Raw genomic sequence first — 23,495 nt, 5'->3', positions numbered from 1 at the left:
CCTTGCTCCTGTCTGCTGTACATTTGAGATGGATTTATTCCAGCTGCATGAGCAGCGTTGCCAGCAGGGTGTGGGCAGTCTGCTGCTCTCGTGATCTTCTCCATGCCAAGGAGTCCCTTGGCAGCCTTGTTGCTTCTAGCTTGTCACTTGTAGCCAAGGAGCACAAAGGAAGGGACTTGGACAGTCTGGCTGTCAGTGAGCACTGAGAGAAGCCTTGCCCTGTTGCTCCAGGGTGGGCTTTATTGGTTCCTGATGGCAGAAGAAATATCCAAACAGGCGTTCCGTTACTTTGTCCTGGGCAGCACTTGAGGGCTTGCACAGAGCTTGGTTCTGATGATGTTGGTTTTGGCAGATTGGCCGAGCTGTGCAGATGGTAAACGTCGGTGCCATGTTTCTGGTTTGTTCAAGTGCATTTGAGGCAGGGCGTTTGATGAGCTCGTAGGCAAAACCTAGTTAGTGTCTGTTAACCTGGCCGCTGTGGAGCAGCGTGCGGGGATGATGAAATGCATTGCGGCTGCAGTGTGTGTGCGTTGCCTTCTGGTGGCTCTGTTTCTTCGCTGGTTCTCGCCTCCCCAGCAGCCTGCGATGCTCCAGGGCTTGCACAGCCCGAGCTGCTCCACCTGACTGCCAGCTTTCCCCCTGTGCTGGCATTGCAGAATCCTCTGGCTGGCTGCTTCGGGAAGTTGAAACGGTCAGAAAAGTGACATCATGGAGAAAATTGTTTTCTGCTGGTTTAGTTTCCTGATACGGCTTACTGGAGGATCAGAGACATGCCAGGGAGGGACAGGATGGGGGCTGGACCGCAGCAGCGTGGACTGAGGTCAGCGTATGCAGCTGGAGAACCACACCCGGGACTGGCACCACCCGGGAACGAGTTGCTCAAGTGATGGGAGCCAGTGTTTCGTTTTCCTAACCGGACATCAGCATTGCTTGAGCACTGGTTATAAATACAAATTGGTAGTTGCCTTGCATCCGTAATGGGTAAACTGCCCTCTAGAGCAGGGTGGCTCTTGAAGCTCTCACTTGCTCTAAATTTGCAGTCTGCAGAGACAAATATGAATTTCAAAGACAACTGATTCTCATGGAGCAGCATTCCCTCTTGGGACTTGAAACGCGTTCCAATTTAGGCAGTGCCTCTCCTGTCTCACTCTTCCCGAGGCTTTTCCAGCAGCTGGAAGTGAGCTGCCACAGAGGGAGATGAGTGGCCATTGTGCTTCTTGCTGCCTAATGTGCCTGAGTGCAAACCTTAATAAGGCTGAGATGCAGGCAGCCCGCTCTGTCCTTGGATAAAATCAAAATTATTTACCTGGCTGGAATGTGGTGGCTTTTTGTCATTAGTGTGGGGGGAAAATTACCAAGATTGGGTTGGCTGGTTGCCTTTGCACTGGAAACACGGAGAAACCCAAGTCACATCCTGTTTTGTTTTAGGAAACCAGCTCACTCTGCTCAGGAGGTGACTCCCTATTTGGTTTTAAATTATAAAAGCAGTGCCAAAACTTAGGTGTTATTGAGAAATGTGATAATTAGCCTGGACATACCCACAAGTGAGATGGGATCTGCTGGTCCTTTTCAGCTGCCTTCTGTTTTGTGTGCTTTAGGCATGATGCACCCCACAAGAGTTGTGGGATATGCCTTTCAGGAGTGTTTTTAATGCTCTCATTCCTTTTATTCTTGCCTAAAGGAGCCATATTTGCCCTGGGATATAGAACTCGTCACTAATTGAGTGACTGACTTTCACCGGGAGCTTCTAATGCCATCTCTAATGAATATGAAGAAAAGTTGGACTAAGGCTGCTATGTAAAACAAAGCCTTTCTTTTATCTTCCAGCTACCTAGAAGACTTGGAATGCAGCTGAGAAGCATGGTTATAGCAAAGCTCAGCTTCTAGGATGTTGTAACAGAGATGTGGGGAGGAGGAAGTGTCTCACGGGGTGTTTTCTGCTCACCAAGACATGCCCTGCTCCCAACATGCAGCTGCATGGGCTTCCTGGAGACCTGCTTTAACTCTAGCATGGGGCAAGCTGCTGCTCTGGGTGTGTAGGTTGATGGGACTTTGAAGGTGTGTGTTTGACGAGCTTTTCTGTATGCTGCTGGACTGGATTGAGACACCTGGTGATGCTGTAAGACAGTGAAGTGCGTTACTATGTACTCTGTCACCACTTGCTTTCCACACCACTTGAAGGTATCTCCTCTCTCCCATGTGACTAGTGTACTGTTCTCTGGCAGCCAGCAAAAGGCAAGAGTCCCATAGACTACTCACTACTTACTAGAAACAGTCCATGGGTGAGAAACCGTTGTTTAAGGTTAGCCCTGAAGTCAGCTACAGCTCAGACAAGCAGCTCCCAGCATCCTACAACCAGGTATTTTTATTGGAAGTGACTCAAGTGGTAAAAAGTAGTGAGGAAAAAAGCATTTTAACATCTGAAAAAAGTAATTAAATGGGGAATACAAACTGTGTCTAGACTTTGAATGACCTGCAGCTTAGTGAGAGAAGAGCAGATTGCTCCAAATCTCAGCTGATCTCTGAATTTGTTCTGTAGAACAGGTGTGTGTGTGTCTGTACTTGGCCAAACAGCGACACTTCATAGGGGCGGCATGGCAGAGCAAAATCTGCAAACTTGCTCGGTTTATTTATCTTCCTTCCCCCTGCTCCTAATAGCAGAGATAAGCATCTTTTCTGGAAACACCAAGTACTTAAAAATTGTAACTCAGCTGAACACTTTGCTGCTGCACAGTGGTAAAACAATGCTCTGAAATGTTAGCTTAAGGCAAACAGGGGTCTGTGATCTTGCTGGAGTGTGTCCTGCTGAGCATATATCCTTAAAAGGAAATGTGTGGGTTACTTTCCCCTCTTGCATCCTGTTATTTAAGCTATTTTAAGAACTTGTCGGGAGGAAGCTGAGCCAGAGCTTGAAGCAGATTTTGGGTTTAGTTTATTGTGGCTTTGCTGCGCCACCTGCGTATGGGCAGGAGACGGTGCCGTGCGCCGCGGCAGTGACCTTTCCCAGGTTTAGTACGCTGGCGTGCATGCATCTTTCAGTAGAAATAGGAAACTTCAGATGTGCTGTAGTTTCCTTTCCATCAGGCAGATTATAATGAATCCAGGCTTTAGCTTGTCTGTTAAAACAATTTCGCTTTCTTCCATTAGTAATTCTGGGCTGTACACCGAAGGATTTAATTTGGGATAGCTTCTATTTTGACAGCCTCTTCAGCTGTTGAATACCATTTCAGGTTTTGTTAGAGAGGGATTTTAGACCACCTTCTATCAGAAGTCTGGCCCTGTTGCAGGACATCCAGCAAGGCACCATATGGTGGGCCTGCAGTAATGCAGGAAATAATTACGGAACTTGCTGGTGCTGCAAAGGTGACTACTTTTTTTTATTATTTTTTAGTTCTGCTACTTTGTATGTTTGACTGTGATGCCAGAGGGGGAACAGAGACAGTGGGAAGGGAAGCAGCTGCCCTGTGGGATAGGGATCTCAGGCCTCATGTAACATCATGTTTGTGATGTTTACAAGGCTAAAGGCTTTTTAACATGTTAAGAGAAGAGTGGGTCCATGTTCCACCACATGGTCAATCACTAGTTAAGGTTACTTGACTTTGCTACCAAGCCAAAACCGTGGGCTGGTGCATCCACCAGGCTTTAACACTTAAATCTGCCCTTCTGTGGCCAAGAAGCTAAAACTTGAAATGAGAGCATCTTTACTGCAAAACCAGTAACTTGCAGTTGAACCAACAGCCCTGTCTTGCTCGTAAATTCCACCCCCAAAGTGTCTGGGACATAGATACCCTTTTAATCTATGAAGTAAATCAGTGATTTTTGTTTTTTTCCCAGGATACTGTGGAAGAGTAACTCTTACAGGTTGGTGTTTGTGATGTTGTTAAGAGTTGGGAGAACTTAGGTCCTGAGACCCAAAGGTTTTGAGTGAGTTAAGGCACATTATTCAACAGTGGGTATCCTTCCCACTCGGTTGGGTGCTGGCTGTCCGAGCCCAGCGCAGGTGCCGGGAGCCACTGGTGTGCAGCCCCTCCTGATGAGTGATGTCTTTCCCGATGCTGTGCTCCTGAGTCGCATGTGCTCACATGTGAGTGTGCCTTTCAGATGGCTCTTCGTGCTGCAGAGCTGCTTTTTTTTTTTTTTCCTGTTCAGTGAGCAGAGGTAAGTCTTTGAACTAGGCACACCCAGAGAACTGGGATGCTGCTGCTTTGCAGGGGTGAAGAAAGCCCTCAGAGTGGGTAGATGTTGACCCAGACTGCAGTAAACTCCTGATATCTGCCCGGCAGCCAGGCTTGATGATGCTTTCAAGCTGAGATTGATCTGTCTGCTGATTCAGGCTGTCTGCTGAGCACGTGTGGATGGACCAGACAATGGCCCGGACTAACTCTTCAGTTGCATTTCAATCTGTTTTTAAGTTATTATTTCTGTTCTGCAGGCAAACCCATATAAATGCAAGGCTGGGGATTAATTCCTTGAACTACATTGTATTCTTAAAAAACATGCAAGGCTTCATGTTAGAACTGCTTAAACCTGTTTAGAGCTCATCCTTTTACCCAGTGCATCTCTCCAGTGTACTAGAGACAGAGACTTTGGAGCTCGGTTCTCTGCTGTTTCACCCAACAGGCTTCTGCCTCACAAAATATAATTCATTGTGTTTTTCCCTTTCACTTCTGAGTAGGCTCAGGCATGGCACATGCAAGCCTGATTCAGAAACACTTCTGAATGCTTAAGCTAGACATGTCAAGAGGAAAAGCTTTACCAAATCTGAATCAAAATCACACTCGTGATCCTATCAAGGATACAATATGTATTTCGAAGTCTCTTTTTTCTCTCTTCTTTGCCTAACAGTTGGGTAGATGTAAAACTTAGCTTTTTAGGTGGCGGATTGATTGGAAGAAGTAATGAACAGGTGTTTCTGGATTTACCTGCTTAATTTGGCAGCATGGCAAAGGATTGTGGCTGGTTCAGTCAAACACAGGCTGAAGCAATGGGTGTTGGCTGCAGGCATGCTGAGGGTGAAAGCAAAGTTTTGTTTTGGGTCCATAGGCCCTGGAGATCAGCAAATCCCTTCTTGTCTGATTTTCTTCACTGGCTATGAGGCAGAGAAAAGATGTGTGTTGTGGAGTTAGGTTTAGTAATAAGAAAACTGTAATGGAAGAAGCTGTGATTTATCTAGAGGGGAAATAGTTTGCTGATGACATCTCAAGCTGGACTGTTTAATAAAGCTTGCCTTTGTAATCTTATTTTTTTTTTGAATAAAATTCTGAAATTGAAGGCCAGACAGCAGCCTGTTGCTATCATTAATCGTTGCCTCAAAGCACTCTATTTCATCAGAATTATTGTAAACATTGACATTTCATAAAGTAGTTTAATGTATTGATTAATCCACCGGAATTGATGCTTTTCTTTAGTTTGAGACCTAGGGACTGGAGTGTAGGAGGGAGTACAGGTTTACTTTGTGTTACTTTGGATGTTTGCCACTAAGCATTTGAATTTCACTTTCTTGCTTACTTACAAAAACAATTTTCAAATCCCATATGGATCTGAAAGATGAGGAAGGTTGGAGTGGTGGTGAGGACATGCTGCTTGTTGGAACATTGCTGTGAAATAAAACCTAAAAGCCACCACTGACACTTCATTAAAAGTAAATTGACTTTCAAAATTTGCTTAAAAAAATGGGCTTTAGAGCTATCCTGATTGTTTTCTTTTATTCTTGAAAGTACCTTCCTTTAAGTGTGAATACTGACCCCAGTAGCAGGGGTGTGAGATTCCCTCTCGAACAGAACCAAACACTGGTTTTGGTGCAGCTGGGGAGGTGGCAGCAGCCTCCTGTCTGTGAGGGAGTTTGGGCAGCAGAAGCTGTTACCTGAGTGGAATTTAACTCTGCAGCCTTAGGGAGAGGCTGCTACCTTATAAATAGCAGAAAAATCCTCCTGTGCGGGATGTGGGCAAGAGCAGTGGCTGGGCGAAGCCGAGCGGGGCCAGGTGCCTCGCAGCGTGGTGTGGTTTTGGCAGTGGCGAGCTGCTCTTGACAGTGCCAGGAGCCCTGGAGGTGGGGCAGAAGGCTCGGCTGATGTCTTCAGTACAGGCACCGTGTTGACTTTGCAGAGCCTATTTTTGAATGAGCATCGTAGGAGGCTGCCAAATCTCCACCTCCTCAGCCCATCCAGGTATTCCCCACCAGCAGCAGTAATCCAGGGTTGGTATCTCCCCACCGCTCCAGCCCTGGGGAGGAGATGGCAGCTCAGGCACTAAATTAACTTCCCTGGGCTCTCTGTACCACTTGCCTACGGCAAAGGGATTTTAACATCGTTACTGAGCCAGTAACAGCACAACATGCCCCGAATCCCTACCTCTCCGAACATGCTGGAGGATCATGCTTATGTCTTGGAATGTGAATCTGGGCTCTTCGACTGCGTCAAATGGTCTGGCTGCTGATGGACCTGACTCTGCCAAAGTCTGGGTACCAGCCATGCTGTGAACCACACTGTCTGCTTGTCCTGGTTAGCCTGAGGAAGGAGGCACCCAACTGTGTCTGCCCATGCTGGCAGCAAAACCTCACTTGTCTGAAGAAAGGCTGGGGCTGTTAGGTTTGCCCTGGGCAGTCAATAGGTGTGATGATGTCCCCAAAGTGTTTGGGATTTGTTGATACGAAAAGCTCCAGATTCACACTAGATTCTCATTTTCTTTCTTCCCAAATCTAGTAGGCGATAACATCTCGCTAAGCACACAGTGCTGCTGTGGCTTGGTGGTTGGCTGTCAAAGCAAATGTCCTTGCAGAATGTTCTTGGGCAGCATTAAAACATCTGGCTGCAATTTTCTGTCAGCAATAAATGGATACCATCATTGTCAACATGATAAAAAAATGTAAATGCAGAGCTGACGTAGTGTTTTTAGTTCAGAAAGTAAGAAGTGCTGTGTTTCGTTACTGTCTAATTTTAACGTGCAAAGCCAGCTGCAGTTAGATGTGAAGAGAAACCCTCTGGAGATCATTTATGAAAATGCAGATGCTCTGTTGTGAAACTTTTACACAGACTTGGTGGTGTGTGCTGAGAGCCATCCTGGCCAGCTCTGCTTTGAAGCTGCTGTTGCTCAATGCCAGAGAGATCTCCTGGCTTGTGCTGGGACTCTCCCCGAGAACGCTCAATCCCTGGTGTATTCTTGGTGATGTCCATTGAATAGTGTACTACTTGAACTTGGTATTTTTGGTGTGGGCATCCTGCTGTGTGTCCGTGTCCTGCACGGATCCTGCTTTAAGCAAAGATGAACGTTCTGCACAATGTGACCCCAAAACAGGTAGGCTGTGATGGGCCATGCTAGGAGATTCCTCCTTGTCTCCATGTCTTGTAGATGTCCCCAGTGTGCAGGTTGCTCTCCATAAAGCACTTTTGAGCATGGGGGCTGTGTTTCTGTCTTGCTGTCTGGGGCTGGTCCTGTTGGGGTACTGGCACATTTCTAAAACCTTCTCCTGTTCCTTCTGTTTCTCAGACCTCAACAGCAATGGGTTCATCTGCGACTACGAGTTGCACGAGCTCTTCAAGGAAGCCAACCTGCCTCTCCCCGGGTACAAAGTGAGGGAGATCATCCAGAAGCTCATGATCGACAGTGATAAGAATAAAGATGGGAAGATTAGTTTTGAAGAGTTTGTCTATGTAAGTGGTATTTCTGAATTTCCAGCAGTCTGGGGGACCCCTTTTAGACAAAGCTAAGGAAGGAAGTAGAATAGGCTGAACCTGCTTTCTTGGCCACTTACCTTAATCCTAGTTTTCTTTCTACAAACTGATCACTTTTGAGGACTTGCTATGTAAAAATCAGTTCTTTGTGTAGATCTCTGCATATGACCAGGCTTTTGTGCTGTCACTGCCAGCCTTTAGATTTGGACAGAGGGGAAATATGTTGGTTTTTAAACAAAAAGCAAAAAGAATCCACATACTTTTCCTGTATGAAAACTTTGCTGGAGGCTGAAAGACCATTTCCACGAGGTGACAACTGGAAAAAAGACTTCCAGTTTTCCAAGCTTACCGTATTGACTGGAAGCTACTCAGTTTTTCCAGGCACTAGATGGAACAACATTCATCAACATTAGATGAATGTTTGTTTTCCCAGTGAAGCAGTATCATTTCCTTTCTCAGTTTAATGGGACTACAAGTATTTGCTAAAGATTTGAGAGGGCATTTCAAGACATACTTGGAGATTAGTCCTAGGTGCTCATCTAGGAAAATTGAGATCTGTTCATTGCCTTAAAAGGGAATAAGGAGGTAAAAGAAGCTGGAGGATGGGTCTAACCTTCAGCTTTTTTTCTGTAGAAATAGGTCAGAATTTTTAATTTATTTTTTTTTATTTTTACAAAAGCACAACACTTCTGATACACTGGTTCAATATCCACCCCTTCATCCTTTTTATATTCTGATGACTGTTTGTTGAAAGAGTAATAAAAGTATGTACAGTACATTGAGGGAGCTGTTTTCATGTCAAATGATTTTTTTGATATTTCTTAATCTATCTTCACCTTCTGTTCCTCAGTTGTTTTCAGACCCTCTGAACTTTTGAGTTCGGAGTCAACTAGTAAGTTGGAGTTTGTTTGCAGTTTGTGAACACTTGCATGCAGAGTGCATGTTTCAGCTGTTGGTTTGAGCTGGTCCATAACTCTAACTTTGCACTAGGAAGGAAGAAATAAATCTCTTCTGTCACGTTTGAATGATACCAATGATGAAGTAACCATGTGATGTCTTATGGTCAACTAAGCTATAGAGCAGAAGCAAGGGTTAGTTGTAGGATTTTTACAAACAGAACTGTTGCTATTTTCTGACTCTTAGCACTTTTTCTGGGGTTTATGGTACAAAGGATGGCATGATCTGACTTGAGGTTGGGGCCAAGTGACCTACCATGCTACCTCAGTGTTAAAACACATATTTTCAAAGAAAGTATGCAATACCAGTAATTAGTCCAGCAAATTTTAAAATAAATAAATCTGTGTCAAAATCGTTGTGTTTAAAGCCAACCAACCAACCAGAAAACCTAAAACTTTTGGGCTCCTGAGTCTTCACTCAGCTCTACCTGATCACTGGGGTGAGCAAAACCTCTGCATGCCATCAGGAGATGGTTTAACTGTACTTGCATCGTCATCTTGACTTGCCACCTTCCCTGTGTTGAAGGAACAGGGGAGGTAAGGTGTGACAGCCAGCAGGCTGGCCCTGCGGGGACACTTCTGCAGCCCCGTGGACAAAGTCCCCTCCTCTCTTCTGAACAGAAGCACGTTGTCTTTCTGCTTTGCAGTGCTGTTTCATTGCCTTTTTCTGGGTAGTGTTCAGACAACCTGCATATGTTTCATTTGTGTTTTCAGCATGGCTGAAACTAGTTTGGTTAAGTTTTGAGGGAGTTATGGTAGGCTCTCAAGCCGTTTAATGTATTTTTTTCTAATAGTTGCTCAGTTCTGTAGGACCTCAGGGCTGCTAATAGTAACATACAACCTGTGCAAATGGCACGTGTGATCTTTCTGTGCTAAAGCGTCTCTTCTGCCCTCAAACATGAGGATGTTTTGTCAGTTAGCCCAAGACTGCTGTTGGAGGAGAGGGAATCCTTACGTGGACCGCTCGTTGTTACACATTATTGCAGATTTGACTGTTGTATGCTGAAAGAGAATTGTTTCTTGGGTTGTGGACAGTGTCTTTTGTGTGAACTAAAGTCACAGTCACATGAGCATCTGGCTTATGCAGAAAGGTTAAAATTGCACAACAGCTTTCTCAAGTTTGGTCCTGTGGAAACTGCTGCATGCATACCTGCTTTCAGACTGCAAAGGTTTCATCGTTTTTTTTTCTCCCGTGGACTCTTGAAAACTGCTCAAAGGTAAACGTGTGCGAGGTACTTATGCCTAATGCTTCCATTTCAGTAGACACTTGCAAGGTGTGTTTGAGAGGGTGGGATGACTCTCTGCCCACTGTCCATGTTACATTTAATACCACTGTACCCTGGCTGGACCCTTCACATTCGCTGATTTTACTACAAAGTTTGCTTTAAAGTTGAGAAGAAGTAGCTGCTTCTGTGGTCCTTTCATTTCATGAAGACAAGTTTTTCCTGTCTAACTTTAAATTGTAGATTTTCCAAGAGGTGAAAAGCAGCGATATTGCTAAAACGTTCAGAAAAGCAATTAACAGGAAGGAAGGAATCTGTGCCATCGGGGGGACCTCGGAGCTCTCCAGCGAGGGGACACAGCACTCCTACTCAGGTACCGCTCTGCCTTTCTGCTCTGCCCTGGGGTGAGTGGAAACCGTGTGCCAAAAATAGTAGATTTCTGCTTCCCTACCATGTGCTGTGCTTTTGTTCTCCGATAGCTGAATGATCTCACGTCAAGGTGAGAGCGGGACAGAACTAAAGAGTAATGCAAAATTAGCAGCATGTAAATTGAATCTGTGCTGATTTGTTTTGTTAACTGTGCTTGCTAATGAAGTCCTTGTATCATGCTTGAATATAGTAAAGTTGTTGAGTAATGAGTAAATTACAGGAATATTCTGGTAATTGGGGGTGAAAGTTGTATTTCTTTAAACTTTGTTTGACTAATTAAATAGTGTGGTCATGATAGTGGGGCTTTTATTTCCCTGGGATGTTGTACGCTGATTCTTTGGGGAAAATCTTTGCTATGTTATGAAAAAGCGTGTATTAAATTTACAATTGGTTATCTTAGAGGAAGAAAAATATGCCTTTGTAAACTGGATAAACAAAGCCCTGGAAAATGATCCTGACTGTAGGCACGTTATTCCAATGAACCCAAACACAGATGACCTGTTCAAAGCTGTGGGAGATGGGATCGTGCTATGGTAAGTCATGATGGCTCCTGAATTAAAAAAAAAAAAAAAAAGAAAATCACCAAAATAACTTCCCAAAACTGTAGTTAGGGGGATTTTCATCCTATTCTAGGCTGATTTTGTGACTAATGCGTGTGCATAACATTTTGCGCACACAAAAAGGGGCTCAGTCACCCAGGTTTCACTGTCATTGCGTGATGCTTAAGCTTTGATGCCAACTTCACAAATTGGTATTTTTGTCTAGTGTTTTTGTTTGGGCTTGAGTCTGAGTTTACTGAAGGGGAGAAGGTGCCTTGCGGGAGCAGTTGTCCTGGTCCAAACTCAGCCCGATGCTAGGTAGCTTGGAGAAGGGCAGATGTGTTAAATAGCCCATTTTCTTGGATGCTTAGACAAATGGTAACCTCTGTGGAAATGTTAGTGACCTTATGAATTAACTCAAAAATGGAGTTTCTGGGAATTCTCTTGTTGCTTTTGATAATAGCTGCACTAGGTTAGTAAAGTAACTTATTTTACTGCATGCTGAAAACAGAAGGCACCCAGGGCTGCTAAACACCAGCTGCCTTCTGTATATGGAGTTTCTTTTGATTTTGTGTTTTTTGTGAGTGAATTAATACAGTGGAGAACTGGATCAACCTGGAATTTCAGTAACTCTGTATGAATATGCAAAAGATGTTTAGTGGGCTGCCGTTGCCTTTCATATCTTCTTTTTTTTTTTAAAATTCTCCCTTTAGCTTTTGATTTATTTTTTTTTTTATTTCCCCAGTTTCAAATAATTGAGGTCTTCAGGCAAAAACCAAACTAAGTAGGAAGTAGTTCATAATATAAAGTAAAAACTTGTCATGTTTTCCATTGACTAAAAATTCGTTGCGCTCACATGCTCCCCACTGAGGTCTCAAAGTGTTTGTGCTTTGTTGGGGCAGTTTTTTCTTGCTGGCAGTAGTACACCTTTAAAATAGGAGGAAGCACATTGTCTTATTAGAATCCACAGTGAACATCAACAGAGCAATGAGTCTTCCATAGTTCAGTGACTACGCTGTGAATAATTCATGTGCTCTTTTTGCTTTAGCAGCTGAGATCAGTAGTGGCCAGTGACATGTTTAAGGTTTCAGGCTTAGCTATTAGTTACAAATACATTCTTGATAGCGTAAATATTAACTTCCGATTTACACAATCTTGATCTTAAAAAAGCAAAACCAAACAGGGAAATGTATTGTGATGTGTACCGTAACAGTGCATTGAGTTTTGGTGAGATTAAATACTAGATGTTATTGTTTTTCCTTCTACCAGCAAAATGATCAATCTTTCTGTTCCGGACACGATTGATGAAAGAGCAATTAACAAGAAGAAACTCACGCCATTCATAATTCAGGTATAACACATTTCTGAATTTTTGCTGAAATTCATATTCATATAGAATTAATTAAAACTTAGCATGGTGGCTTGAGGGATTGTTGTAGAATGCTGGAATGGCGCGAGTTTTATAACTTGCATTTAATTATTAAAGGCATTTTTGTACTGTGCATAATTGCCAGTGCTTGTGGGTACAGTTCAAAAGACAAAAATGATGACTTAATGACAAAATGGGTAAAAGGGCTGAAATGCTGTGTGCACCTGCTATTGCTGCGGTGATTCTACACAGTGCTGTCTTTTCAAAACGACATGGTTATTGTCATTGGCTATCTCTGAATCATTTCATGGCACGACAGGTTGTTTTTGCAAGGATGCCTGCGTGCACATATAGCTTAACGCTTCTCTAGCCTTATTCTTGTCGATGCCACTAGATGCAACTAACTCAGAGGCTGAAACTAAATACCAGAGGCTGAAATTAAACCCTGGTGCCTAGTTCAGTTCTTATTGATTCAGCCTGCTGCCACCACAGCTCTGTTAAAACTTCAGCCGGAGCGCAGCCAGTGGCGTTTCCTCTGAGTTGCTGCGGTTGGAGCAAGGACGAAATCTCCGCTGTGGTGCTGGATGAAAGGCAAAGCAGCGTCTCCCCTGGCTGTGTCTCACTCTGCTGTACTGTTCGCAGGAGAACCTGAACCTGGCGTTGAATTCTGCATCTGCCATCGGGTGTCATGTTGTCAATATTGGCGCAGAGGACTTGAGGGAAGGGAAACCCCACCTGGTCCTTGGGCTTCTCTGGCAGATCATTAAGATCGGCTTGTTCGCCGACATCGAGCTCAGCAGAAATGAAGGTAAATGAAACTATCAGTGATTACTTCTAAAGCAGGAACACTGTGTTCCTTCTACCATCACCTCCAGCCCCACCACTGCCTCTTCCCTCCCCTCCTCTCTGTGGAAAGCGGGTTACTTGCCCTCGAGCTCATCGGGTCACGTGCCCAGCTGAGCACTCTCCAGCCTGTTTGTGTCTGCGAAGCAGGTTCGGGCAGGTGGGTTATGCCATCCCGGTAATGTGTGTCAGCCTTGGAGAACCGGCTGAACACAAGTCTGTAAGTCAAGGTGCACCTTGGCTCAAGGCTTGCGGTGCGAATGAGCGTGTTGCGTTGTGATGCCTTGGACTGGGCAGGCTCTGCTGGTGTGGCTTCAGCCATAGGTGCGTAACAGTGTTGGGAGGTGGCAAAAGCTGCTTGCATCCTTTTAGAATTATAGATAACTGCACATCTTCCTATTAAAAAAAAAAAAAAAAAAAAAGAGGAGGGCTGCAGCTCTTTGGGAATGCCTTCACAATGACTTGGTTCTCTTAAAATCCTCCTTGCTGCTGTCAGTGGTGCAGCTGAGCTCTTGCTTCATTCTTGGTGGTGAGAGAGTGGTGCTGCAGCTCTCCCCCTGTGCTCACTTGGTCCTGCATGACAGCCTCCAAAATTTAAAGTTTTTAAATCATGCAGAGCTCTGTTACTCCTGCGTGCTCTGTGAGAGCACTGAGATGGATGGGGGGGCTTCAGTGTCTTTTGTTTAAATTTCCCAGTTGAGAAGTGGTAACACTGTTTGGCTTAGATTGAAAATTTGTGGCGAGGGAAGCACTGGCCAGCTGAAAAGGTGCTTGACTTCTCTGGCTTTTTTTAATAGTGTATATGAAACTGCTTGGAAGCACTTTTTCATTAAGATAAAAGTATATTTACATTTAGCTTATTGTCGTCAGCTTGAAAGACTGCAGGTAAAATCCACACAATTTTGTGACACAAAAAAATGGATAATATTTTTTACACACAGATTTCTAGATCATTCTTACTCTTCTCTGTGTACCAACCAACTCAGGAAAACTTCACTAATACCCTGATTATTTTGACTTAATCATAGTTGGTATTGTCCCTCCCTTCTCCCCCTGAAATATTGCTGCAGCTCTAACTCCGGCATGCAGATTCACCTCTTGAAAACTCCTGCCTTCCCCTCACAAGTGTTTTTCTTCTAGCATTGGCTGCCTTACTTCGTGATGGTGAAAATCTGGAGGACCTTATGAAACTATCACCAGAAGAGCTGCTCCTAAGATGGGCCAACTTCCACTTGGAAAACGCAGGCTGGCACAAAATCAATAACTTCAGTTCAGATATCAAGGTACTGAGAGCTCTCCTGGCCTTCACGTGCCTAGGGAAAGGCTGAGATCCAGCCAGGGCCATGTTTGCCTGTGTAAATGAGGCCCTTTTCCCCAGAAAGGACCTTTCTTAACCTTAATGCATCGGGCAGGCTTGGTGGGGGTTTTATGGATGGTATATTTAAGGTACCACAGTGCTGTTCTCTCTTGCCATGAGGTTGAAGCCAGTGTTGAACTGTCTGAGTGTTTCCTCCAGTGCTAGTGGGATCCTGCTGCAAAGCTGTTGAATGTTTTAATCGAGTAGGAAACTGGAGTAGGAAAAATCAAGTAGAAAACTCATGTGTTTTCAAATGTTCTTAATCTGTCTTTTTTGATGGAAGTAGTTTTTCAAGGGCATGCAGCTCACTCAGACGGGGTGAAGTGCTTAACTGCATCCCTGGAGAGTGAGACTTCTACACACTCTTGGCAGGTGATGGAATTTTGTCCAAAACATCATGGGCTGGAGAGAGGAGGGGGAAACAAGACCCCTTATTCTCTACGCTGGGCTGAGTAAAAATGGAAGATGAAAGCAGGGAGTGAAATGGAAGCAGCTATTTTTCAGATGTGAGGGAGTGGCTCTCTTCTCTCAGCACTAGTGAGGAATAGAGGGTGGTGACTCATGGTCAGTGTGGGGGTTTTGGACACTGGCCTCAGCAGGTTTCTGAGGCTTGTTCACATGGGCAGCAGTTTCGAGAGGAGAAAGGGGACTGAAGTGGATTCTAGGTTAAAGGACGGTTGGGGTGGAAAAATAATAAATTGATAATTGAGGTGCCTGGGTAGCCCAGAGCTCCCGTGTGTGTATGTGCATGTGTGCACACACACGTGGTCACTTTTATTTCCAACTTCAAAATTGCTTACAGCTTTGCTGATAGCTGTTGTCTTACCTGGTACAACCCATAGGCTGTCAGGATATGCTGAGGTCCTTCTTAATACTGAGGACTAAAAGGACTTAGAATACCAGATTGGAGCCGAAGGATCATCTGGTCCTTGTACTGATTGACAAAGAATTACTGCAGCTATTTGCTCCTCCTAGTTTGTGACCATCCCTGGCCTCTCTCCTGTAAGCTATTCCAGCTAACAGGCATGTACAGGAGAAAACATTTAGACTGCTTATCATCAGCTTTTTGCTTGGACTTTGTCTTCACTGAGCCATTTTCGTTGTTGCTGTAGCAGTAGGAATGGCTGCCTTGTTCAGGGGTTAGGGCTGCCTTGGGGCATCTGACTGCGGGGGCCAAGAGGGCGAGCAGCACGGGCTCACTGCCTCCTCCAGCTATTGCAGAGGTGGCTGTGACACCAGGGCTTGCAGCAAAGGCAGCTTGCAAACAGTTAAACCCCATAATTTTCATCTTAAAGATTTCTAACTTTTTCCCTTTCTGTTTCCTTTTCTGCTGCTTGGATTCCTGCCATCGTGCTCTCTTTTAAGCTTACAGATTTTGGTAATTCAGTAAAGGTACATAAGCCAATTATGCACAGTGACTTGTTAAAGATGAGCCTGAAATGAATTGTTAGGGTGTATTCACTGCTGTGCGAGAGACTTCAATTTTCTTTTTCATCCATTTCAGGATTCCAGAGCTTATTTCCACCTCCTCAATCAAATTGCACCGAAAGGGCAGAAAGAAGGGGAGCCTCAGATCGATATTAACATGTCGGGTTTCAACGTAAGTATTCAGCTGTTGTGTCCTCACGCTGTACAATTGGGAACTACCTGTACCCTGTAATTGCCCCATGACATCTCGATAACCTGGTATCTTCATTTCTAGAATATGTAAAGTGTCAGTGGGCATGTGCGCACCTCGGGTATGTGCTAAACGAGCGGTTGTTGCAAACCTGATCACTACCTGCAAATTAACATACAGGATTGAGAAATCATCTGTGGTTTTGCTCATTTGGGAGCATGCTGACTTCTGCTTTTTGGTGAACTTCCAAGTTCAAAAAGCATGAAAGGTTGAAAAGCATATAAACTTGGAAAGCACCATGCTAGGAAAAAGTACCAAGACAAACTGGGACAATCACATCCACAGCAGCAAGGATTAGCGTGCATGCTTCAGCCCATTGTTTAGCAACTGATGCCAAGGAAGGCGGGTGGAGTTGTGACGTTGCCCCAGGTACCAGTCAGGAGCTTCCCATCTGCTTTGTAGCCTGATCTCTTCCATGACAGCTCTTGTCCATTGCAACTCCGCAGGAAAAGGATGACTTGCGGAGAGCAGAGTACATGCTTCAGCAGGCAGATCGCCTCGGCTGCCGGCAGTTCGTCACGCCGGCTGATGTGGTTAGTGGCAATCCCAAACTGAACCTGGCCTTCGTTGCCAACCTGTTCAACAAGTACCCAGCACTTACCAAGCCCGAAAACCAGGATATCGACTGGACCCTACTGGAAGGTAATGGCCATATCAGTCACAAAATTAGCAGGAGGGAAATATGTACAGTAAACACTTCTGTCACATGAGGTCGTGCCCAGCGGAGGTATCTCCATTGAAGTAACACCTGTGATTTGAGGCTTCGGTGCTGCAGTGGTTGTTTACTCCTTTGGGGCAGATGAGAAGGGTACTTGGCAGCCTGTTCAGCTGCTCTGACCCTGATGTGTAGCCTGAACCTGTAGGAGCACTGCCAGCAGCCCGTCAGTCTCCATGCCAGGGCTGAGAAGTTGGTTTTGCCATTTCCTGTGATGGGCAGAAGCACCTCAGTAATGCAGTGAGATGTTCATGGGAGCGATAATTGTTGGCAGAACTGGGATTAGGGCTTTGGCTGTCTGGCGCCCAGATAGCAGTAAGCTAGCACCCATGTGAAAGACCTTCCTGCTACTTTTTCTTGCAGAAATGGCAAAAGGCATGCTCTTCTGAGGCCTGGAGAAATCAAACTGATACCCAAAACTAGATATCAAGGCAACCCTCTTCCCTTGAAAAAATTATAGTAGAAAAAAATACCCTTTTTCTGCTCGAAAACCTAATTGATGTGCTATGCTGCTCAAAGCTCCCTGCCTTGCAAGGTGGAAGCTCTTGCGGAGCTTTTGGCTTGCAGGAGTTGCATGAACCTGTTTTCTCTCATCTAGGAGAGACGCGTGAGGAACGGACCTTCCGCAACTGGATGAACTCCCTTGGTGTGAACCCTCATGTAAATCACCTCTATGGGTAAGCATTAGGTTCTTGGGAGAGACCCAACGAGATCAGACTAGAGATGTGCCCACACCGGTGTCCTGTTGCCCACATTACCCAGGAAAGAGCTTGAGAAAGGGTGATGGTAGGGAGTGGGAGGTGCTCGCTGTACCCTCCCTGCAGTCCATAGCGTAGGGATTTCTGTGCCAGCACTTGGCACACCAGCAGTTGGCTTTAAGGGCTGAAGACAGTTTGTTTTTTTTCCCCTATCTTGTGTAAGTTGGTACCCTGATATCCCCATATACTTAGATCTGCTTGAGTAACTGCATTAGAGCAAGTGGAACTAGATTCCCTGCCACCTAATTTTAAAGCTTAACCAAGTCATCATAGTCAGGAGGCAAGATAACTGAGTCCCTGTAGGCAGTGGAGAGAAGTGGCTACCTTTGGATTTTATGTAGCAAAATTATTCCCTGGGTCTGTTGCTGATTACCGTCCTAAAAACCTGCTTTAGCTCAGCAGCTAGCTGATGTTAAGCATGGAGCATTTCTTCTGCCCTGAAAGCTACAAAATGTTTTGAATTTTTTTCTTTTTAGGGTTGTTGAAATTGCAACAACCTATAAAGACTAGTAATTATTCATGATGTGACAAAGTCAGAGTGCATTTAAATCTTGAAACGTTAGGCTTAATCGATGTTTTCCACTTCAGCGATCTCCAAGATGCACTCGTAATACTACAATTATATGAAAAGATCAAAGTTCCTGTTGACTGGAATAAGGTTAACAAGCCTCCGTACCCTAAGCTTGGAGCAAACATGAAAAAGGTAAGCACTTCAAAGGACTGTAAAAGAAGCCGTGGACACTAAAATTTCCTATTTGAGCCTTCCAGTCAAGTGAGTATATTTGTGAGTGATTTTGTGTTTAAACTCTCTTCCTGTGTAGCTAGAAAACTGTAACTACGCTGTAGACTTGGGAAAGCATCCAGCTAAATTCTCCCTGGTTGGTATCGGAGGGCAGGATCTGAACGACGGAAACCCAACACTGACACTAGCCTTAGTCTGGCAGTTGATGAGAAGGTAGGACCCGTCTCAAACATGTAAAACTTGTGAACGGAGTGCAGAGTTTGGGAAATTTTTTGCCATGAGAGCACTGCAGCACTGGAACAGGTCATCTGGAAAGATTGCAAAACTTTTGTCCTTGGGGGGGTTTCTGAGACACAGCTGGACAAAACTCTGGCAGAGCCGATCCTGCTGTACATGGGAGGCTGGAGCAGAGACCTCCGGAGAACCCGCTGGTGGATCTGTGAACATCCTGTTGACCAGGATCACCTCTCTCTTGCCTGCTCAAGTCTGGTCCATTTGCAGAAACCCTAACCAAGAATATTTACACAACTTTTATGTTCTAATTTTTAATTGGAAATTGAGAGAGAAACGTTCCAGGGATGCTTTATAACCCTCGCCTGTATTGGAATGGGGGGAAGGAGAAACTTGATAACAGATAAAGTTGATTGTCCATTTTCTTACCTGTTTCTGAAGAATTCTAAGATGATACAAACATATAATATAATATATATCTGCAAAATAGCTGGATGGTAGCTCTTTATTTGCCATTAGAGGTCAGAATGCTAACTTACAAGTTGATCCACTCGTGAGTTGATCCACACCTTTTAGGTAATGTGTTAAACCTGTGGAGCAAATGGTCAATGGTGAAACACTTTAACAAGTGTCCTGAGGTCAGGCTATTTTCTGATCTCCCATTAGAGCACTTGAAAGGCTAGAAAGACTAAATGCTTTAACAGAAATCACACTCCAGATAAGATAGATGAGTCTTCGTTTTTGCTCAAGAAGTTTAAAAGTTTATAAAAAAAAAAAAAAAAAAAGTAGAACTGAGACTGTGAAGACTTTCCAAGCTGCCATGGGCTCACTTTGCATCCTGGCTGCACACTCACCAGGGCTTTGTCCAGGCTCTGTGCCTAATCTTGTTCTCTCTGTTGGTTCTCAGGTACACGCTGAATGTCCTCGAGGACCTGGGTGATGGTCAGAAAGCTAACGATGACATTATAGTCAGCTGGGTAAACCAGACCCTGAAAGAAGCTGGAAAATCTACCTCCATCCAGAACTTCAAGGTGCAGGTTCTCCTCTTGCATCCAAAAAGAGAGAGGTGCCCAAAAAGTACCTCCTTGGCTGAAGGAACAGCAGGAGCATCTTAGAAAGGGTTTTAAACAAGACAGGATTCAGTCTGTGCTGGGAACAAAGTGGCTTCAAGCTACTAGAGAGGAGACTGCCCATGGCGGGAAATAGTGGGGCAAGAGAGCTGATGGGGTGGCAGAGGAGGGGAGGGTGGTCAGGCTCTGGGGCAGAGGTGGGGGCTGAGATGCTGGCAAGCATAAGGGCAGCAGCTGGCAAGCGTTTGTAGGTGAGCGTTACCCCTTGGGGTCTGGTCAGCGGTTCAAGGGCACGTGTATTAAATTGGAGTAATGATCTTGTGCTACTACCAAAGGAGAAACAGCAGTTTGGTTTTCGCTGTGGTCCAGCTGGGAATAATGGCTAACACTGCTGCTTTGAAATGGCTCGCTCAAAGCTGGATTTGTTACACGTTGCAGAGCAGCTGAATTAAGGTGAGAGTATGCTTTAAGGATTAGACATTCATCTTTACTTATCTGTCCCTGTATTCTCTAGGACAAGACTATCAGCACAAGCTTGGCAGTCGTGGATTTAATTGATGCTATACAGCCTGGTTGTATCAACTATGACCTTGTAAAGACTGGTCACCTATCGGAAGATGACAAACAGAATAATGCTAAGTAAGTTTGCAATCTCAAAAGCTCTTTTTCACTGAAAGAGTGCGCCTTCTCTGCTCTGGCCTTAAGCTGCAAGTGTTTTTACCACAGTTTATTACTGTGGTTTTCAATCTTTTTTAACACTGTACCTTTTAGACAGGCAGCACTTCTTGAAATCTGATTGCTGTCCTTGCCCGTAACGCTGGAGGGAGTACTTGACTGGACTTTCTTGCTTGTTGAGAGAAACGCAGAACAGCCCAAGCAGTTCTTAGCAATGATATTCTGTTTCTCATCTGTTCGTTCAGGCATATGAAGTGCTCAGTCCATGGCTCAGGGATTTGAAATTGAACCCTTGTATGTCTCATCTTGCTGAATCACCATAGGTTGTCAAGTTTAAAGTATGCCTATTAAAACATGCCTTTGAAATGTGTGTTCTGCCATGGCAGAATGACAGCAAAGTTTCTTGCAGATAATAGTCTCACTTGATTATTCCTGAAAAGCAAACAGAAGGGGAAATGTAAATGCTGGCTGATTAATCCTTAGTTATACATGCTATCTATTAGCCCTAACAAATATTAATTACTTTTTTTTTAAAATGTTGATAAAGTGGACTTGACATTCAAAGGTCAAGTTGCCCATTAAAGACGCTTTGCTCTACTGTGGAAAAAGAATACCAAAACCCCTCAAAAAAACGTTTATAAAACAAACAGATGTTTGGGCTGTTGCACACGTCGAATCTTAATAAAGAGGATAATAGGTGAAATTGTGTTGGATAGGGCATAGGTGATTTGTCTTTTATTGGTAGCAGTGTCCATGCTGACCCACTCATCTTTCCATGGTGAATAGGTATGCTGTGTCCATGGCAAGAAGAATTGGTGCCAGAGTTTATGCCCTTCCAGAAGATCTTGTGGAGGTGAAACCGAAGATGGTCATGACCGTGTTTGCCTGCTTGATGGGCAGAGGAATGAAGCGAGTATAAAAGGGTTGATCCATGTAAAGAGAAAAAACCAAAACACAACAAAAACCCAACCTGCCACCCTGGGTGCATGAGTAGCAGATCAGCTGTGACGACGTTGAAATGCTGTTGGCCTAGGAACTGTTGAAGTTCAAAGGACTTTGTTTTGCTTTGCAAGACAAACTCTTATTATCCTAAATTCTCAGGGAGAGGAGTTTTAACCAACAGATGTGCTCTTTTCCCAAAGGAAATTTTAACTTGTCAAGAGCTCACAGAAATGCATTCATAACAGACCTGCATCTTGCAATACTGCTCTGGAGCTGTTTTCACCCCGTTATTTCTCAGATACTTGGTGCGTATTTGTTTTACCCCTGAGGGCTATAAGGTGGTTGGTATGAGCTATAACGGAAACAGATCTAATTCCTATCTGCAATCCAGTTTAATTTCTGTCACATGGTCCAAGCATATTCTAGGTTTGACCACTTCCTTAACTTTGCAAATAAAGCTGCAGTACAAGTTGGGACCTGCAGGCCAGCTCGCAATGCTAAATGAGAAGTGTGTAATTAGGAAGGTGGATCTTCCTCTGGTATTCTCTGGATATGGTGCTTTTTTTGTACATCTAACTGTTTTGATTACTTTACAAATAAAGCATGGCAGTTTTTTCTCTTGCTGCTTATAAAAAGATGGGGGTTTTTTTGTTTTGTTTTTTTTAAAAAAGTTATACTAAATATGAGAATACCACCATCCTTGGACCTCTCGCAGTAACGTATGAGATCGTGTTGCTGATGGCACGGTTACACCTGAGAATGGAAGTGAATGCATTTTTGTATGCATCTTGGTTCAGTTCTGCGCACCTAGAAAATAATTTTTACAAAATTCTGCATGAAAACTGTAACTTTTTTATTTAAAATGCTGTTGGATATAAAACCGTACTACATTGTGGGGAGGTTTTGTGCAGGGAAGAGGCAAATGTTATGAACAGCAGGTTTCAATAAACTGAACAGCAAATGTGCTGGAACATAAAACTATTTTTACAGATAAAAGGAAGCATTGTCGCCAAAGAAGGAAGATGCTGTATCCATAGGATTTAATATTATCTTGCTTTGGCAAGCTGTTTGCTATATTTTGAGATCATAATTGCTATGCCAAGCTATTCCAAGTGATGTAATATGGTGGCAAAGCATTAGTTGAAATAAAAACATTTAAATACACACTTCTCTCCTTATTTACACTGACCTAGCATGGCAGCCTGTCCTCAGTTGCTTTTAGCTTTGCTTCGGTTGATCTTTTTGTTTTGCACCAGACCCATTAATCTGCAAAGATACCCTAGAATGGAGGTGTGCTTGAGGAGCTCTTGTTTTTTAAAACAGGCACTGGCAGTGCAGTTATTCTCAACCTGTGTTTTTAGCGAGGCTTTGCCTTTATGCTATTTTCTGTAAAACCTTGCTCTTGAAGTCTTGCTGTGTGCCCAAAGATGATGTCTGCGGGTGGAGGGGAAGAGCCTTGTTAAGGCAAAACCCAGAAGGAGGAAGAAAAGTTGTTCCCTGCATCAGGGACATGCCATTTGGGCTCATTTGCAGAAACCACAGGTCTAGGGGTGTAGGGGCAGCTGACACAAGTCTGCTGTGATTTGGGTCTTGGGGTGCTGTGGTGGGAGAGAGGATGCCCAGAAGCCAGCAGCTGTTGAGGGGGATTTGCCTACTCGCTGTGTACAGCAAGGCTGGAACAGGGCTGTGTGTGCTGGAGGGATGTGGTGATCCCAACTGGTGCACCAGTTCCTTCACTTATGCAGCCTCCATGGGTGAGAGCGTGGGTGTCTGCTGAGCTTTGCCTAAACAGTGGGCTGACAGCGCAGAAGTCTCCGGAATCACAAGTGGCTTTCATGAAAATCAAGAGCAATTTGTGGGAGAGTGGTCTGGGTTGTCGCCCTCCTGACCTGTCTAGAACGATACTTTTTTTCACCGGTGAAAACAGGTAGGTGTGCTTTGTGCAAGAGGCGTGCTGCAGCTTGTCTGCTGATGGAATGGGGATGAGCTTGTGGATTAAAGCAGATTACGGGTTGGTGCCCAGCCCTTCTCTTTGGGCATCATCTTTGACAAACAAGGTGGCACAGCCAGAGGCTTAAGTCACTTCAAAACTCCCACAAGCCAAATACTTGGAGGAGTGGGGGAACCTAACTCCCAAATACGTCGTGCCTATCCCATGCTCCAAACCATTGTATGGCATGAAGGTGCTGGTGTGAAGGAGCTCTGTCCCAGTGCTCTGTTACCAGTGCTCCTGAACCATGTACATGGGTGTGTCCTCGCTTTTATTTTTAAAGCAAGGAGGAAAAAAAAAAAAAACCA

General features: G+C 44.4%; 1 protein-coding gene across 2 annotated transcripts in view; it reads left to right on the top strand.

The window, feature by feature from the left end:
• Positions 1-21,757, top strand: part of PLS3 (plastin 3) — a 46,889-nt gene extending 25,132 nt beyond the window's left edge. Inside the window, exons 3-17 of one of the 2 annotated variants that reach the window (XM_009981070.2) lie at positions 7,486-7,649; positions 10,093-10,222; positions 10,679-10,811; positions 12,087-12,168; positions 12,829-12,994; positions 14,170-14,312; positions 15,752-15,778; positions 15,891-15,986; positions 16,511-16,706; positions 17,378-17,456; positions 18,126-18,240; positions 18,359-18,492; positions 19,418-19,541; positions 20,095-20,219; positions 21,042-21,757. In XM_009981070.2, coding sequence (XP_009979372.1) covers positions 7,486-7,649; positions 10,093-10,222; positions 10,679-10,811; positions 12,087-12,168; positions 12,829-12,994; positions 14,170-14,312; positions 15,752-15,778; positions 15,891-15,986; positions 16,511-16,706; positions 17,378-17,456; positions 18,126-18,240; positions 18,359-18,492; positions 19,418-19,541; positions 20,095-20,219; positions 21,042-21,174 — 1,847 coding nt within the window. In that variant the 3' untranslated portion in view covers positions 21,175-21,757. The remainder of the gene's footprint in view (positions 1-7,485; positions 7,650-10,092; positions 10,223-10,678; positions 10,812-12,086; positions 12,169-12,828; positions 12,995-14,169; positions 14,313-15,751; positions 15,779-15,890; positions 15,987-16,510; positions 16,707-17,377; positions 17,457-18,125; positions 18,241-18,358; positions 18,493-19,417; positions 19,542-20,094; positions 20,220-21,041) is intronic. The other variant, XM_086619956.1, reaches the window with a different exon arrangement.
• The last annotated feature ends 1,738 nt before the right edge of the window (positions 21,758-23,495 follow it).

Source organism: Tauraco erythrolophus, chromosome 13 (genome assembly GCF_009769465.1).
Source record: "Tauraco erythrolophus isolate bTauEry1 chromosome 13, bTauEry1.pri, whole genome shotgun sequence".
NCBI classification, from domain to species: Eukaryota; Metazoa; Chordata; class Aves; order Musophagiformes; family Musophagidae; genus Tauraco; species Tauraco erythrolophus.
Note: the sequence above shows the minus strand (reverse complement) of the source record. Positions and strands in the feature narration are given on the sequence as shown.